We start from the raw sequence: 18,154 nt of genomic DNA on the forward strand, positions 1-18,154 counted from the left end.
AATGTCTGACACCTCTTTGTGGCTCGATTAGCAGCTGCTTTGACTCTCAGGTTATCTCTAACTCAGCTGCCATGAGTCGGGATGTGTGTTTGTGCCTGGTTGGAGGTTAGAAGCCAGTTAGAGTTCGGGATTACGCCGCCTCTGGAAAGGATACCGGTGTAGCCGAGCCTTGAATGAGGATTAGCGGCTCTAACACCTTGTCTCTGGCCACGGAGCGTTCACACAAGACTGTGGAGCTGCGGCCGTGCTCCCAGTTACCCGCTGCAGGATTAAAGATAAAAGGCTTTTTTCATCCAGCATGATGAGACTCAGAGGTCAAGGACAGAGACCAGGAGACGGGAGAAAGTTCTACTGAGATTCTGTTTCCAGTCTAATTCAGGTCATAGAGCCAATGGGAGTTGAATACCACCTGAAAGGTTGTGTTTATAACATCAGGAGGAAAACTAAAACATTAAGAGAACGTGTGGAGCCTCATTGAATCAAAATCAAATTAGTGGTTATTTAAAAAGCAAACATTGATGGTTCTTGTGATTAACAGTGTTGACATCTCCAATAAGCCGGCGAGCACCAAATCCAATTGATCCATTGATATTGATTCGGGTATATAGCCAGGACAGAGTCGTGTCTGATCTCTGCTTAGGAGGTCACTAATTTCATTATAATCCATCATTCGCTCTCACCCTGGAGTCGTCAGCCACAGTGCTGAGTTGGCGCTGGCTCAGAGAATCAATGGACTAATACTTGTCATTATTTCAAACCACAGATCAGATAAATACAAACCACTCCTGCTCGGAGCGCGTTCTGTTTACACACCTCTTATTGTTCAGAGAGGCTGTTTGAAGAATTGACTTCTCCTCCGCTGACGGCTACGGGGAATTTGGCAGGTTGTGTTTGTAGTGACGCTTGTTGTTGAAGGAGACATGTGTTGCATCCTGTTTTTGATGCATGTGCAGGTGTGCACGTAGTTTGGAATTGCATCCCTGGCACACGGCTTATCTTAGCGGCACAGCCAGGGCTTAAAGATCCGGCTAACCCTAAACCCTAGGTCCCACCTCGCCACGTGGAGAGTCGTATTAGGAAATTATTTTTAACAATGCATTGATACTTAAGTGGAGAGCTGAGGAGGAGGGTCCTGACAGGGATTTCAGGAGGAGAGGTTATCACAACACACACACTCACAGACTCACACACTCACAAATCCTTCAGCAGTCCTGGACAGCAGAGTGTAGTAGGTGGGAAGAAGCTCTGTGTGGCAGTGAGGCAAGCAGGAGTAAAAACAGGACTGAGGCAAGTCCTTTGATCGCTGCATTGTTTTCCAGAGAACTTGTTCAAAGAGCATTTCTGAACGTGAGCTGTTTACAGGTTCAGTGCTGTGAGTCAGAAAAAGCCAAAAGCAACATGAAGGAGGTCAGCTAGAGTTCTTCTGGGAGAACCTGCTCGATCCTGTAGTTTTTTAACGTTAAAGAGCAAAACAAGGTCGGGCAGCCCAGGGTGACTGTCTAACCACTTTTGACAAGTCACCAGACTGTGCACTCGATTTGTCTTCCTCATCGATTTAATGACACAAGCACAAAGCGGCAGGACTCATCATTTCTCTAGCTCCACTTCACAGATCATCTTTTTGTGAAACGGTTCCAAGATAAGACTGAAGTGAAGCTGGATGATCTACAAAAAAGCACATGGACTTTTCCCCCACAATGGAGAGAGACACAAACGGACCTGCAGCTCCACAACCATCTCCACCTCTGAATGGACTCTGGATTATAACCCTTGAATTGTGACCGAGAGAAGGACGAAGAGTGACGCAGCCAATTAAACTGTGAATCCACCGCCGGCGGCAGAGATGAGCTGCGTGTTGCTCTGAGGAGAAGAAGTGAAATCACTCCACAACCCCTTGCGAATGAGGGTGGGGCTCTCACTCTCCACTCCACAGACAAAGACCCCGGTAGAGAGAGTCCCGGTGTGAGACCTGGACATCGGGAGCAGGTTGTGCACCGGCCTGTCACGATGGGGTGCAACATGTGTGTGGTTCAAAAGCCCGAGGAGCAGTACAGGGTGATGTTCCAGGTGAGATCTCAGTCTCCACTCTTTTCTATCTCTCTCTCTCTGTGTCTCAGATGTTTTTCTTTTCTGTCTTCAAGTCTACAAGCAAAATCATCCCTTTGTGTCTCCTCCCGAAAACTATTCTTTGTTATTCTCTCTGTGGCTGTGGCCCAGTGACGCTGCTGGATGAATAGAAATCAAAACATCAAAATAATCCAGTTGATTATTTTTGCATCACAACCTCTTGTTGTTGACAAACTCATTTAACCCCAAAACATCCACAAACATCTATTAAACAGTTTTTACTCCCTCATACATTTTTGTTATTTGTATTGATGGAAATACAATCATAATCATCTTCATAAGGTGATTTAGTTACAATGTAATTAAAGTTTAAACATTATGATTATAAACCTGGTAATAACATGAAATAACGATAATAATACTAGTTATTATTTATTGTTATTAATGATGAATTAAGTGAATCAACTGACTCAATGCATTAAACATGACTGTTGGGTTTGATAGAAGCTTATTGATATAAGCCCCAGATCATGTGACGCATCTCACCTCTGCAAACAAATCTACCTCTTGTGTCAGATCTTTGTTCCATTTCCTGTAAACGTTATCCCTTGTCCTGCTCTAACAATCTTATTAATATCCGTATTGAACAAGTCATTTAGAGATGATAATACAGATAATTATCATGATGACCCTTTGCTGTGATTACCACGATCACGAGTGAAGAGAGCCGAGCTAGATTAGATACAAAACAGAGCGATATTTTCCAGCGTGCGGAGAGAGTGGAGTGGTGCAGAGGCTCGGAGGCAGCAGGATGGATGGGTTGTTATAGCCGGGCTAAAGTGTTATGGGAGAGAGAGAGAGAAGGGGTTGCCACGGTTACACAGCCTCAGTACCACCTGCCAACTGGGACCACTGACTCTACGTGAGTAAGCTCATCTGGCTGCCAGAGCCTGAGGAAGCTCGAGCTCTGTGACTTCATGATACAGGCGCTGACCGGGAAAAAGAAGAACCGTGCTTACTCAGCGGGAGGGATGCTCAGCACTCGTGGGGTTAACTGTGCAACACTTTGAGTATCTGTGGCACCGGGAGCCACAGCTGGGTCTCTGGTGCACGCCGCGGCCTGGGCCAGTTAACGGGAAGCCTCATCTGGTGCCAAGACAGAGCATGGAGATAGACTGGGCCTGTGTCGAGGCTCGGTAATGAATGGAGCTGAGAGTTCCAAATATGAAAGAGGGAGGGAGAGTCAAGCTGCTTCTTCTTCCTGTTGTTTGCCCTCCCGATATCAGAGGTAATTGATTTGAGCGCTTCACGGAGCAGGAGTAAATAGAAAAGGTTTGAATGACTTCACAAATCCCAGAGGTGGAGCACAAGAAAAAAGGGAAGGAGGGATTTGGTTGATGGGGGCACTCCGGGGTGTGATCATACAACCGGAGCAGGGCCGTAATTCCATATTCGGTGACCTTATCTAACAAGGGGCGGCTGTGACCACACCGGCAGCATGCAGGTCAACGTCTTTCAAAGTGGAAATCAAATGATTCTGAGGCTGTCTGTATCCCTCGCAGCTTCCAGACAGGTGTGGTGGGAAAGAGGGAGGTGTGTGGTGGGATTCTGTGGTGGAGCAGCAAGTCTGCATTACACTGTGGTCAGAGGAGCCTGGAATGATGCTGCTGATGTCAAATCAAGGATTAAGAAGATCGAGATGTTAAGAGGCTAAAACATGTGTAAACAAAAGGTCCAAATATGAAAAGCTGCCGAGAGGTAGCATGCTGTTTGGTCCACAGAATGAAATCTGAGATATTAGGTGATAATGATTAGAAACATAGCGATTCTTGCTGTGCAGATGGTCCATTAATCCAAACATCACAACAAGCAGAACATGGAGGTGGTCGACCATTAAACAAATAAATACACAAGGACATAATCACATCTGCTGCTTCATTTCAGCTGCTTCCCAAGTTTCTGTATTTTCCCTTTCGAGGCGTTTACCTTAGAATTTACACCTTCAAATTAAAAGGCAGTAACTGTGCCCGGCTCTAGACAATAAAAGTAGTATTTAGAGCTTTAAGCTGCATCAGGGCTGGAAAAAAACCATGGCTGTTACATTGAACTATAACAAAACACTTGCTTTTCTCTTGCCAAAGGAATAGAACTCATGCATTAAACATCGGGCCGCTGCCTCACACACGCTGGTGCCTGGAACACACCCATCAGTATGTTTCTGATCAGCCTCCCATAGGAACCAGTTAAAATCACATATTGTTGTTTTCAGGATGAATCACTCGCTCTGCACTTTGTCCTGAGCCGAGCGTTCTACATACGTTTAGCAGAATACACCTGACCTACACTCATATATACACACAGACACACACACACAGACGCACACACACTCATGCAGTAAACCCCTGCCCCCCCGAGCCCTTCAGCCGCTCCCTTCTTTTTTCCTCTACCCCCGTCCCTGTAAAGAAGGGAGGCTGTTTCCATGGCAACCGGCATCATTAAACAAACTCAATATGCTTTTACTCAAAATGACACTGAAGGAATAAAATGACGTCCAGAGAAAAGATGAAGATCGATAAAAAAACGATGATCAGGAGATATTAGCAGGATGTGTGTGTGTGTGTGAGAGTGTGTGAGCGTGTGTTTGAACAGATCACACACACAGGAGGTGGACAAAATATTAGGAACACCTGGTCATATAACGTGATTACACATTACACTGTAAGTTGTATTATGTGTTTCAGAAATATGCATGACTGCATTATACTGTCATCTGTTCCTATTAGTATTATTTTGTTTATTTTATAGTTCTCTTATGTTATGTAGTTGCTTCCCAGGAGAAGATTTTAAGATTTTTCTATTTATTTTGTTATTCATCCTTTTTGATGAATGTTAAAGCAAAAAAAGTGACTTGAAATTTCTAAATGTGAGGTTCATTGATAATGTTGAAAAGGTTGATAATACTCCTGTTCTTTATTTAAGTAGGATTTTACCTCCACTTCTAATCGAGAACTCTCTTTATAGTTGTATTATTATATCATTATAAGGAATTACCAGGAATAAAGTCACTTTATCTTTCCTGTCATACTTAAAATTAGTGAAGCCTTTATGTTTACGATGGAGGATTTAAAATTTGAAACAAAAGGTTCCATAGAGTTACAGGATTTCTTGTGTCAGGGATTCCTTATCAAGTTTGAAATATAGATACTGTATTGTATGAATTATAGAAAATGAAAGCCACACGGTAAAAACATTGTTCTATGAAAACTGATTTTAATACGATGATAATGATAAGTGTATGACGTCTTGCATCTCTTTCCAAACATAAAACCAGAATGCAGCTCTGTTCGGGAAGGTGAGAGAACACTCCAGCAACAGACCAGATAAGCATTGTGTGATTGTGTGCCTTGTGCAGCTGCTCATTCGTCACACACAATCTGGGTGTAAGCATGTTGGGGTTCCTGATCCTTCAGACGTCTCAGGCTGCTCACCGACATGTAGAAGTCACACAGAGGACGCTGACTGTGAGTTTCTCTCATCAATCATTTAATATCTCAGGAGTGGCAGAGTACAGAGGGTGGAGGGCGTTGTTGTGAGGTCATACAGTCTATGACACGTTTTAAAAAAATGTTCACACTCTCTTTTCTCCACCTTGCTTGAGTTTCCATCATCACCACAACCAGAGCCCTGGCCACATGAATGATGAATTTATGGCCAAATCTTGCATTTGGATAATCTCCATACTCCCACTGAGACTTGTTAACATCATCACCATCAGCGTCCGTGCTGCCTTTTAAAATCAATATCTTCCCACTGTGATCAGTTCATAATTGGCCGACCTCTCCCTTGCCTGTATATTTAAATGAGCCCGGCGGTATCAGACAACGGGGGGTTATCATCTGAGTGGGTTCAACCCCCGTCTCCAGGATAATTGATTTTTCTGAGGATGTGACTGCTCCGGCCTTCAAAGCAAAGGAGATGAGAGGAATCAATTACCGGACAAGTGGAATTCAATGTGTGTGTGTGTGTGTGGGGAGGTGCGTGTGAAACGTGAAGCTTGAGAAAAACTCCTGAGAAGGATAAGACTCCAGATTAGGACTGTGGTTTGTTGATGTGGGATCATTGTGGACGTGATGAACGCAGAGTGAGACGTCACCTGACCTTCCTCTTCTCTCTCTCTGCTGAGCGGAGCAGTAATTTGCTCCTCGGCGGCTTTTCAAGTAAAAGCTAATTATGCATCAACGTCTTAATTCCACATTCCTTTGTGTGTGTTTACATACAAGTGCTGCACCCAGAGCCCGGGCTCGCTCCCTATGTGCATTCACACAGCGATTCCTTGAAAGCTTGTTTTCAGCGTTTCTCCTGCATCATTAACCCCCCCCCCCCCCCCCCCCACTCCTCCGGTGTCTCTCCTCCTTTGGTTTTTCTCTCCCTCTACACTTTGAACTTTTTTTTTTTTTTTTGCATCTCTTTCATCTCTGTACCACCTCTCCCTCCCAACACCCCCCCACCCCCCCCCTCAGCATCACAGCCGCCACCGCCCATAACCCCTTCTGCGAATTTGAAGGCTTCACCATTTCTTCAAGATTTCACCTGTAATTTTCAACCCAAACATGTGGAATGAGGGCGGGGGGGGGGGGGGGGGGGACCGTGGTGTGGTTTGTGTAGCTCATAAAAAGCCCTTGTGTAGAATGACCTACTAACCCGGAGATAATAGAGAACAGCACGTGTACGAGTGGAATCCATTCTCCATCAAGTCCGAGCTGGAGAGCTGTCCAATGCTCAACAACAACCATTACCCTGCATGAAGTCATCTTCAAAGCACCTCTCATTGATAATGAATGAGAACCCCCCCCCCCCCCCCTTCCATCACCCTCTCAGTATTCATACCTGTCACTCATGACCTCGCGGAGCCGTTTCCTATGAGCCCGGCTCTGATGCTGCAGAGCTCGGCCGCGTGGTCACGAGCACAAAGCGCTGATTTATCAAAATGCACTCTACCGAGGAATGTTGAGTTGTGTTTCCCTTCCATCGAACATGCAAACTACACAAAGTGTTAATTCCTCTTCCGCTCACAGGCCGAGTGGAGAGGAAACACCTTATTCCTCTGCAGGAGAACGAGCTCATTAAGAGAGACAGATAGATTTATGGAGGGACATTATAGTGTGAGGGGAGACGAGCTCACACCAGGAGATGGAGCGGCTGAAATAGAGTACTGCGAGTTTTCATCTCCGGGGAAGGGACATGGGCCGACAGAAGTGCTGAGGCAGCACGGCCAAAGAACGACAGAGTGTGAAGCAAACGGGTGGAGAGAGAGAGATGGAAAGAAGGAGTGAACCGGGGAAGATGGAGGGTAAGAGAACAGGAAGGGATGTGAGCATGGAAACACAAACTGAGGAAAGATGGACTGGAGAGGAGAGGTTGTGGTGAGAGAACCGAACATGAAGAAAAATAAAATAGGAGATAAACGTGTTTCTGTCCCTGGCTGCACAGGGGAACATTGATCAGACATGCAATTACTGGGAGGGGACCAGTGAAGAGAGAGGGAGCGGGAGACTGAGGGAGGGCGGAGAACGAGGAAGATGTGGAGACAGCCAAGGTCAGCAGCATGAATGAGTCTCCACAAAGAGCGTCTGGCTCGGTAGCTCTGATAGAAACCATGTTGCTTTCAGTCTCTCGGGGAGTGAAATCACACCAGATAGAGAGGAGGTTTATTATGGGAGTGGGGTGTTTCTACTGGTTTTTATTAAAATCCTTAAATCTTAAATATTTGATCGTGTAATGCAGATGTTCCTCACAGGAGATTGTTCGAATCGTTCAATCCTCCTCTCATGGTTTGTTCCATATGTTTACCATGATAGTTTCTTCTTTAGGTTTTTCCTTATCTGATCCAGGGTCTGAGGAAGGACGTTGTCATATCCTGTGTATAATGTTCATGGAGTTTCAGTAGCAGACCTTCTGTGGATCATACATTTTGACTCCTGCTATCTGCAGAAGCTACAAAGCTCAATTTTTAATTAATGAATCGTTTTAATTGAATCAGTTTCCCTGTTTTCTGCCTCTGGCCGGGTTCAGCCCGTATAAATTTAAATAATTCATGTTATTTTTACCCTGAATTATTGTATTTTACCGCTGGGGAGTATTTTAAATTTATATGGACATAATAATTAATAGCTATAACATAATATCCATTTGAGTTCTTTGGCTGATATATTGGGTATTGAACTAGTTTTACATTGTATTAAAAGGGTTTTTAACTGTAACCAGCTATAAATTGAGTGACAATGATTTAATAGTATGGAGTCTACGCTGCTCACTTCCAGTTCCGCATTAGTTCAGTGTATTAACAGGGATTTCAAGAAATATGTTTTAAGAATAAAGTTGCATTTGAGAAAAAAACACGCAATTTAACAAGAAAAAAGTCTTAGTACTTTAAAAAAGTAAATAATATGATTAAGGGAATAAGTTTCTCTCCCTCCGGATCTGAATCTTGAACCAATCGTCTTCCTGATTCTTTCCATTTCCTCCTCCACTATCTTAGAATTCCCACTTTATTACCTTCGACTTTATTCATACGATATTCAAACTTGACTCTTGAAATCTCCAAACACTCTTTCGTGTACTAACATTATCTGATAAACTCAAAGCACAGCTGAGGCCACCGGGTCTGTAGTTAAATCAACCAAGCCCCAGTTTGTGCTTCTCATTTATTAACATCAGCACAGATTCAGGTCACGGAGATAAATAGTGTGTCTGAAGGATAATTACCCAACCATGTTAAGCACACTTGTTTTTCTAAGGGTAGCGTCACATTCCCTAAAGACTCCTCTAATCCTGAGGAGGGTAAACATTCAATCTGTTGCATGATAAAAAAATGTAATTTCCTTTTTTTTTAGGGGGTGTTTAAGGATTTTTTAAAACATTATTAATGTTTGGTAATAGCCTACATGAGATGCATAAAGTGGAGCTGAAATTATCCAACAAATTAAAAAGCAGCTTTAATGAGGCCACTGAATTAATCTCTGTTCTTGAAGTCCAGGCCTGTTTCAGCTTCGGTCGCCCGGAGGTCGAACAACAGACATTATTTTGATTTCTTCATCAGATTCATTTTTTTAACAATCCCTCATTTTTAATGCTATCGTTCTTCAAACCGTCAGTGATGGGATATCTTCTCATGCACCTTGACAGTCCCACTACATATTTCAGAAGCTTCTAAATTAACTGTCGGGCTCCGGAGGAAGAGGGAGGGGGAGAGATAACAAATTTAACATCTACTGTACATGTCTCAACTTGTTTTATTTCACACAATCCAAAAGTCTGAAAGTGTGAAATCTCAGCACAAATGACATTACAGTCATTCCTAGTGAAGCTCTCTCAAAGTAGGTTCTCTCTGGAATACAAATACGTTTTTGCTATTTAAATGTATTTGCAGAAAAAAAAAATGCACCATTTCTAATTCAAACAAAAGAAAGATAAGAGTGATTTGTTGGGGAAGCTCCCAGGGAAAACTAACCTACAAAGGGAAATACAATTTGTATTATTATCTCTGTGACTGTATTAACTTGAATAAGTGCTTTTCCTCTCAGGTCCCGTTCGTTTATAAAGAAGTTCACAGCGACTGTTTTCACAGCGCTCACAGTTTTAATTCATTTCTGACTGCCACTGTTTCCCCGCTCTCTCTCCACAGAAGGGTCACGACACGCTGACGGTCGATTAAAGGTCTTCACAGCTCTCTGCTGCTCGATGTGATGGAGTGTCAATCCCCTTTTCTTTCACGGGCTTCTGTGTCTCAGTAGAAAACACATCAGGCTTTAAATGAACTCACACGTCTGATGAACTGATTGTTGTCGTTCTCTGCTGACTGACTGCTCTTTATTTTAGTTGTGTAGCTGTAGTTCTCCCTTCTGCTCCTGTGTTTAACCAGCCTCTTCCTCTTCTTCTTCTTCTCCTCTTCCTGTCCTCCTTCCTGTCCTCCTTCTGCTTCCAGTTGAATGGGAAGGAGCTGTCCCGCCTTTCCGGGGACCCCACCCTGGACATGCGGGACCCGGTGCTGTCCAACATACTGCGGCGGGGGGCTCGCAGACGGGCAGGTCTGGCGGGAGCTCCTGGAGGGTTAGTGCCTCTGACCATGGGCATGGCCGACTGTGTGGACAGCTGCACCCAGACAGACATCAGCTTCCAGCATATGTTGACCCTGGGAAAGAGCAGCCAGCATCCCTGTGGCGCACCACCCCCGCCCGACCCTCCGCCATCGCCGCCGCTACCGCCCCTACTGGAGCCATATCTGCTCCATGAACTGTGAGTGTACCAGGCCCGAGTCAGACCAGAGCTCATCTGCTGGTTTGGTTCTAGAAGTCCAAACCATTCAAGATTCTTAGCTTCCCAACCGTTGTGTCCTCTCGTCCTCAGCTTCAACGAGCCTGTGTACTATGACCCCACGGACTACTTCGATATCGCTCAGCACGAAGTGGACCGGCAGGACGAGCTGGAATATGAGGTGAGAGCCCATCAGTGACTCAACATCTGCCGCCCCACTGTTCTCCATCTGACATCCTCTCCTCCTTCTCTCCACCTGCACCAGGAGGTGGAGCTGTGCAAGTTCCGTCAGCAGGACAAACTCGGGCTGACGGTGTGTTACAGGACCGATGACGAGGAGGACCTGGGGATATACGTGGGAGAGGTGAGGGCAGTGTGTTCAAATGAAAGTCTCTAAAGCAAGTTTCCACTATTTAGATTCTCCTACACAAATCCTTTTCTTGTTATTTCCAGGTGAACCCGAACAGTATCGCTGCGATGGATGGCCGCATCCGCAAGGGAGACAGAATACTACAGGTGCAACAGGAGCCTTCATAATATTATTAATACTAATAAATAGAACGATAAAATAGAAATATATAAATCCATCAGAGCCAAGGTCAGTCATTTTCTAAAGCTTTTGAGAAGGGATTTAAAAGGCGCTAGAGAATTAGTCTGTCTAACGTTCAGTGGGGAGTGATTTCATAGACTCTGATAACAAAGGCTCAGTCGCCCTTTTATCACAAGGTGACACCTGGAGGAACCAGCCTGGCTCTGATCTGCAGATCTTAGCGGTCGAGAGGGCTCGAACCAGGTCAATGATCCTGAAAGGGATCTGGGTGCGAGGTCATTTAAGGCCTTAAAATTGAGCAATGGAATTTTATAATCGACACAACATTTATGAGGGAGCCAGTGGAGGGAGGTGAACTCAGGAGCAATGTGGTCCGGCCTGAACGTAGACTTGTCAACATTGAAATTTAGGACATTCAGGATTTAATTTGAGAGATGTTTGTTCGAGTGCTTGGATCTGAGGGTTTTAATGTCACATAGAACTGAGAATCATCTGTATAAAAATGATACAATGATAGAATGTATATTTTTGGACATTACAGACCTTAACCTCAATGAAAGCATTGTTATCATTAGTAAAGCTGTGTTACTCTTCACGAAAACAGTTAAAGCAACAAAACTCTTGTTACAACTATTACTGTTTTACTTTTTGTCTGGTTATGCATGAAACGGACGTCTTAGATTATATCTGAGCTCACAGAGCTGGAGTCACGTCTCATGCTTCCTCTCTCCAGGACGTTTCTAATAGCGCAGCATTTATTCTCAATTCATTCATAAGTGAAAAGAAATCATTACCGACACTGTTAAGCTGAGCTTTATTCAGCTTAGCAGCAATTCTAAAGAAAACTATTTCCTGAAATTAGAAATTTAACTGAATGGTGGATAAAGTTTTTTTTTATTATCTGGCATTAGCTGAACTTTATTATTCTCTCCCTGCGAGCAGATAAATGGAGTGGACATCCAGGACCGAGAGGAGGCGGTGGCTATTCTCACCAGAGAGGACAGCACCAACGTCTCCCTGCTCCTCGCCCGACCCGAGATAGAGGTGAGGAAATTGGATATTCGGTCCACAGAGAGCGCCGTCTGAACGCTGACCTAAAAAGAAACATTCCTCTTTTTCAATTACTCTAAATCGGCTGTATGACGGTGGAGCTCCATGTCAACGTTCAGTCGTGAGATTGTGGGGAACGAGCACAGAGAGAACAAAGGAGAAAGAAAACAAACTGGAAACAATAGAATGTCTCTCAGTGGAGCACGACCCTCCACCCAACGGTCCACTTAGAGTCAACCAGGCTGTGATAAATCTCACACACTCATAGATATCAGTTCCCTGAACATGTCTGATTATCTTCATCAAGATCCTGAAATTATTCCCTGGGAACTCAGTGAAATAAAACAACAACACAATCACAAGATAAGTGATTAACAAAAATGACCCAGACCTTCCCAAAAGTACCCTTATAAACCACACTTAAATTAGATAGATAGATAGATAGATAGATAGATAGATAGATAGATAGATAGATAGATAGATAGATAGATAGATAGATAGATAGATAGATAGATAGATAGATAGATAGATAGATAGATAGATAGAGATGGATTGATGGATTGATGGATGGATGGATGGATGGATGGATAGATGGATAGATGGATAGATGGATAGATAGATAGATAGATAGATGGATAGATGGATAGATGGATAGATGGATAGATGGATAGATAGAGAACATAACAGTCAAACACAAGAGCACAGAATGATGAAATAGTATAAGGTGATTGAAAGACACAAGTAACCGAGTATTGAAGCCAAGTATAAATACAGATTTAAGGATAAATATCTGAAGCTACACAAAGTTATAGAGCACATATCTAGAGGTGGATCTGAGGAGTCGACGGGCAGCAGGGGCATCGACAACCAGGCGGAGAGATGGGAAATCTTTGCAGCTCAAATAAACCGCCAAATTGGCCGTGTGTGCATGATGGAGGATTGTGGCGAGCGAGGCCCGGCTCATGATCAGAGCAGCACAGATGGAGCCGACTGCCTCAACTAGCTGGCAAGCGTCGCTCCATTAGATCCATATTTCTGTTTGGAGATCCGCACACACAAAATTCTGAATGCTCATTATTTCATCAAGATCTATGAATTTTTGTTTGAGGATCAGCACCCCCCCCCCCCCCCCCGCCTCCACATGGAGTCACATGTGTTTAGTTTTTTTTGTGAAATCTTGCTTAGAAACAATCCAACCAACCAACAAACGGACAGGGAGGAAAGCACGAGCTCCTCAGTGGAGGTAACGAGGAAGACTGTGGTTCTCAGCTTCGTCCAGCTGTCGATGAGGAGCACTGATAGCACGACTAAACAGGCAAAGACAAATAGGGCCTGTATCCACTGTGCTAATGTGGCGCCGCTTTGTTTCCCTCAAGGTCGCTGTTCCAACACACGAGGACATTCTAACACATGCCGGACACACACACACACTCCTGCCAAACGACTTGTAAATACACAACTCGACACATGTCCGACCAGTGAAATGGGTTTTCATTGCATAGTTAAAAAAACACAGGCTGCAGATGGAGGGAGGCTGTGAGAGGAAACAAAGATCTGTATGCACGCTGCATTCGTACAGATGGAGCTAGAGGGCAGATTTAAAAGGCCCTCATTAAAACAGTCTTAAGTCAAAGGTGCACACACACACACACACACTCACACTCAAACACACACACACATGTTACAGCTCCTTTTCTTCAGATATGTTCTTGTGTTTGGAGAGAGGAGCACTACCTGAGAGGGGCCCGACGAGATTTATGCCTGCATTAAGATTCAAGAGTGCGGACGGAGAATCATCAGAGGGAAACGCACAAGCCCAGATTAGAGCCTGATCTGTTGTCTTGAGGAGGGTTAGGATGAAGGGGAGAGAAGTGAAGGGGCTTCGTCGAAGAATAAGAGATCGAAGAATCAATGCTTCATCTTTGCAGTCGGCTCGCGATTCACAGCCAAATCAAACCAATTAGCCAAAATAAACTGCACCGCGAGAAGTGGATGATTTGCTAATGTGAGGGCAAGCATTTGCATTATGCTTGATGCCAATCAGAGTAGAAGAGCAAACACATTAGAGACAACAACAAATATCCAGTTGAAGCACTCTTGATTCACTGGATTGATATTTGATCCTCTCATACCCTAAAAAATATGAAACGTATCTCATCACCATGAGATAGAACATGGTCAGATTTGTACATCCAAATAGTGATCTTTCATGTTACTGATAATTCATTCAATGGGATCTAAAAGCTGTCGCAGTCTCAATACTCCATCTAGTGGCAGAAAAGAATATTACTATTTTCAATCAGTGTTAAAATGTGCTGCTCTCAACATTAAATCTGCTATAATCCGTAATTTTACAGGGACAATGGATGAAGTCACAAAGTTTGATTATAAATAATCAATTTAAAAATTTTACTATGTCAACTTCCATCCATCCATTATCTTTACGGCTTATCCTTTGAGGCGGATTACACCCTGGACAGGTTGCTAGAGTTTCACAACCTATGTCTACTTAAAGAATGATAATTTCAGAATTTTGTTTTTCTTACCAGCTTTGACAGAGCAAGCCACAGATTTAACGCAGTAGTAGTTTTGTCTCTTTGTGGTGGTTTGAATTTCCAACGAGCTCTGTCACATATTTTATGTGTAGCACTAACACTCGTTTCCTTGTCTTTTTTCTCCTCCACGTTGACCTTGACGTCTCCACTGTGACGCCTCCTTCACCTGTCAGAACGACAACCAGCTGGACCCAGATGAGCTGGACCTGGAGCCCCTGGACAACGCTGAGCACCTGCCCAGCAGCCACAGAGTGAGGTCCGGCACCTGCCTCCTGGGTGCCGGAGCAGGCGGTGTTGCAGGTGGAGGTGTGCTAGGAGGTCACGGTCGGTCCCTGAGCAGGGATTCACCCGATTTGCTCCAGACGGTGCTGAGCAACAGCCAGGAGCTGGACAGCGGGGTGGGCCGTACAGACGAAAGCACCCGCTATGAGGAGTCGTCAGAACACGACCTCCTGGGTGACGACCACACCAGTGCCCCCAATACAAACGCCACCAATACGCCGGGCAGCATGCGCAAGTTTCTGTCTGGCAGAGGGGATACTCCGCCCTTGCTGCACTCCCAGGACCTCCAGTTCAGCACTGACTCCCTCTTAGGGCTGGACTGTGTGAACGGTGGAGGGCTGGAGCCGGTGGAGCGACAGGAAAGAACCCACGTGGCGGATCCAGTGAGGATGATGATGCCTGGGCTGACGGAGGAGGAGTGTGAGAGGTACAAAGAGCTGCTGGAAATCAAGTTTTACTACGAGAAGAACAGCGATGCTCTGCTGGAACAAGACGGCGGGAGTGTCCCACTAGACGTGAATAGGAACGAGAGCCTGACGCAGCATGAGATGGCTCTTCTGGAAGAGGAATTGCGGCACTTGGAGTTCAAGTGTCGTAACATCCTGAGGGCGCAGAAGATGCAGCAGCTGCGGGAGCGCTGTATGAAGGCTTGGCCTCTGGAGGACAAGAACGGAGCGGGTGCTGGACGCTTGGACATTAGTGGGACGTTGGTCAACGAGGAGTCCTGTCATCATGCTCTCTCAGATATCAACGAGCTTCCGGAGAGGGAGCGCTCCGATAAGGACAGTACGAGTGCCTACAACACTGGAGGGGAAAGTTGCAGGAGCACCCCTCTGGTCAATGAACAGTACCCATCACCCTCCACCCAGAGCCTGGATGGGGGAGAGTCTCTTTATTCGACTTCCACTAGGCAGAGAGAGAGGGGGACCAGGGACGGAGCACCAACAAACTTGAACCAACCCTACGCTCACATTCACAGAAGAGCAGCGGACACTAAGACGTCCAGCCCTGGAGCAAAAGTCAGGTCCCTGTCCCGAGACGGAGGAACCAGGAGGGGCTCAGATGGAGGGATGAGACGTAACCCCAAAGCCAACGGGACAGCAGAGAGGGCTGGTGGACGCAGCGCAGAGAACAGCCCCTACCTGTCCCGTCGGCAAACTGAAACCAAGCCGCCTCACCGCTACCTGAGCTGCATGCAGCTGAGGTCTCCCTCCACCTCTGAGCAGCTCTCTGGTCTCAGGGAGACTCTCAGAGAAGGAAGCTTGGAGAATGGGGGTGACGACAGCCCCATGAGCTTGGGCAGCACATGTAAAGGTGTGGCCCAGGCCCCAGGTGCTGTCCCTTGTCCCTTGTCCCCCTCTCTGATGCCTGCCTCCCCTCGCATGGAGTGGAAGGTGAAGATCCGCAGCGACGGCTCTCGCTACGTGGCCAAACGGCCGGTGAGGGATCGCCTCCTGAAGGCCCGCGCCATGAAGATCAGGGAGGAGCGCAGCGGCATGACCACGGACGACGACGCCGTGAGCGAGATGAAGATGGGCCGCTACTGGAGCAAAGAGGAGCGCAAGCAGCAGCTGCAGAAGTCCCGCGAGCAGCGGCGGCGCAGAGAGTTCATGATGCAGAGCCGTCTGGACTGTCTGAGGGAGCGCGAGAGGGAGCCGGGCAGCGGCGGCGGCCAGCAGGGGGCGACACACCAGCAGGAAGCCAACTCTATCCTGGAGCTGTGCCACCGCAGGAGCTTGAAGAAGCGCAGTCGCAGAATCATGGACAACTGGATCACGATACAGGAGCTGCTGGCTCATGGGAGCAGGTCTGAAGACGGGAAGAAGGTCTACAACCCGCTGCTATCTGTCACCACAGTGTGAGGCTCAACACGACAGAGACAGGGAGTCAGAGAGAAGAGAAAGTGCCAAAAGGTTTGGTCAGAGCCTGAAGGATGCATCTCTGTGGCACCAACATCCGTCTGCAGGGCTGCAGAATCAATCTGAAACACAAGTCATTGAACGTAGCATTTGCCCAAATCTGAAATGTTCAAATCAAAGAGAAGCACATGACTGAGACAGTCAGTATCACATCTTCCTTAACAGACAACACACACATTAACAATATCACATTGAACTTGTCTGGTTGAATGGACCTGGACCAATGAGGACACAGCTTTCTACCCATGTTTCAGGTCACATGTGAAGAATGTGATTCTTTTTTTAATCTTCATCTGAATGTCACGGTCAATGCACAGGACAGAAAAGAAGCGTGTGGACAGAGTTAAGAGACGAGAGGTGGACATACAACATGAGCCACATACTCAGAGGGAATCGAGCCTGGGAGCTGCAGCAAGACAAAGACGCACATCGTCATTCATGTTGTGTCTCGTTACATAAAGAGGAGATGCTCTGTGAGATGGCACCACCTGCTGTTAGACCGTTACAGCCGTGGTGCAGAACTGAGAAGGTTTTATCTTTTCAGGCCTCTCAATGATGGAATCATGCAGCTGTGAAAACCACGATGAGAAAAAAGCCACTTCTGTGCCAGATAACTGTAAATTGAGTGTCCTCACGGGACTTTTGATGAAGCACATTTTGAAAACGATGTTGTGCCGGTTGATGTAGTCGAGACCTTTTCTTCATTCCCGCCGTGTTTGTGTACAAATGTTTTTGGGAAATGAAAGGCTGGGCGGATTCTTTCCTTCAGGCAGATTTCACCAAACAGCACAAGTTTCCAAGTGTTACATACAGACTGAAATAATCTGAGGCACAAAGTAACTGACAGGATTTTTTTTTTACTTGAAAAAGCACAGAAAACATTTGATAAATAAAACTATAAAGATCAAATCGTCTCTACAGTTGTGAGGTCAAAATCCCCTGCTCACACCCAATTGTGCCATGTTGAAGAAAATTAGAAAATAAACCTGGATCTGCTTTGAACTTTCATGGAGATCAGGAAAATTAAAGCTGATGAAAACTTCCTTAGTGGAGGTAGTGAAAACTGTATGTCCCATTATGTATGTTCCTAAACATTACCTGTCCTTCAAGTCTGGTGTGTTATTTCCAAATTTTACCTTTTTGTCTCAAGCCACTGGATAATTATCTAACAAGTTACCTGGACTAACAATGTAAGCCAATTTAAGTCTGGGGCGACTGATCCAGGAGCAGAAGTTAGATCTCATTTTGCTTTTATGCATGTTTTGATATTGAGGCTGCCCCCCCCCCCCTCATGTACTTAAATCCTTTAACATACTGTACTTGTAGATGTCCTCCTATGATCTGCTCATAGCGTAGAGAAAAAAAAAACAATGGTAAACTTGTCTGTTGAATATTGTGGTGTTCAGTGTCGGCCATTT

The 18,154-nt window shown here is 45.5% G+C and overlaps 1 protein-coding gene across 1 annotated transcript; it reads left to right on the plus strand.

Annotated features, from left to right (window-relative positions):
* Window positions 1-258: 258 nt before the first annotated feature.
* LOC133956363 (PDZ domain-containing protein 4) lies at window positions 259-18,103 on the plus strand. Its single transcript, XM_062391334.1, has 7 exons — window positions 259-2,067; window positions 10,052-10,362; window positions 10,474-10,561; window positions 10,646-10,744; window positions 10,834-10,896; window positions 11,873-11,974; window positions 14,709-18,103. Exons 1-7 carry the CDS (start codon window positions 2,008-2,010, stop codon window positions 16,677-16,679), a joined length of 2,694 nt encoding a protein of 897 aa, XP_062247318.1. The 5' UTR covers window positions 259-2,007; the 3' UTR covers window positions 16,680-18,103.
* Window positions 18,104-18,154: the final 51 nt, after the last annotated feature.

The sequence above is a fragment of the Platichthys flesus genome, chromosome 7, assembly GCF_949316205.1.
Source record: "Platichthys flesus chromosome 7, fPlaFle2.1, whole genome shotgun sequence".
Lineage (NCBI taxonomy): Eukaryota > Metazoa > Chordata > Actinopteri > Pleuronectiformes > Pleuronectidae > Platichthys > Platichthys flesus.

Coding starts and splice junctions, on each gene's coding strand:
- LOC133956363 (XM_062391334.1), top strand. CDS start 2,008: ATGGGGTGCAACATGTGTGTGGTTCAAAAGCCCGAGGAGCAGTACAGG. Junction 2,068..10,051: donor AGTACAGGGTGATGTTCCAG/GTGAGATCTCAG, acceptor TTCTGCTTCCAG/TTGAATGGGAAGGAGCTGTC. Junction 10,562..10,645: donor AGGACGAGCTGGAATATGAG/GTGAGAGCCCAT, acceptor CACCTGCACCAG/GAGGTGGAGCTGTGCAAGTT.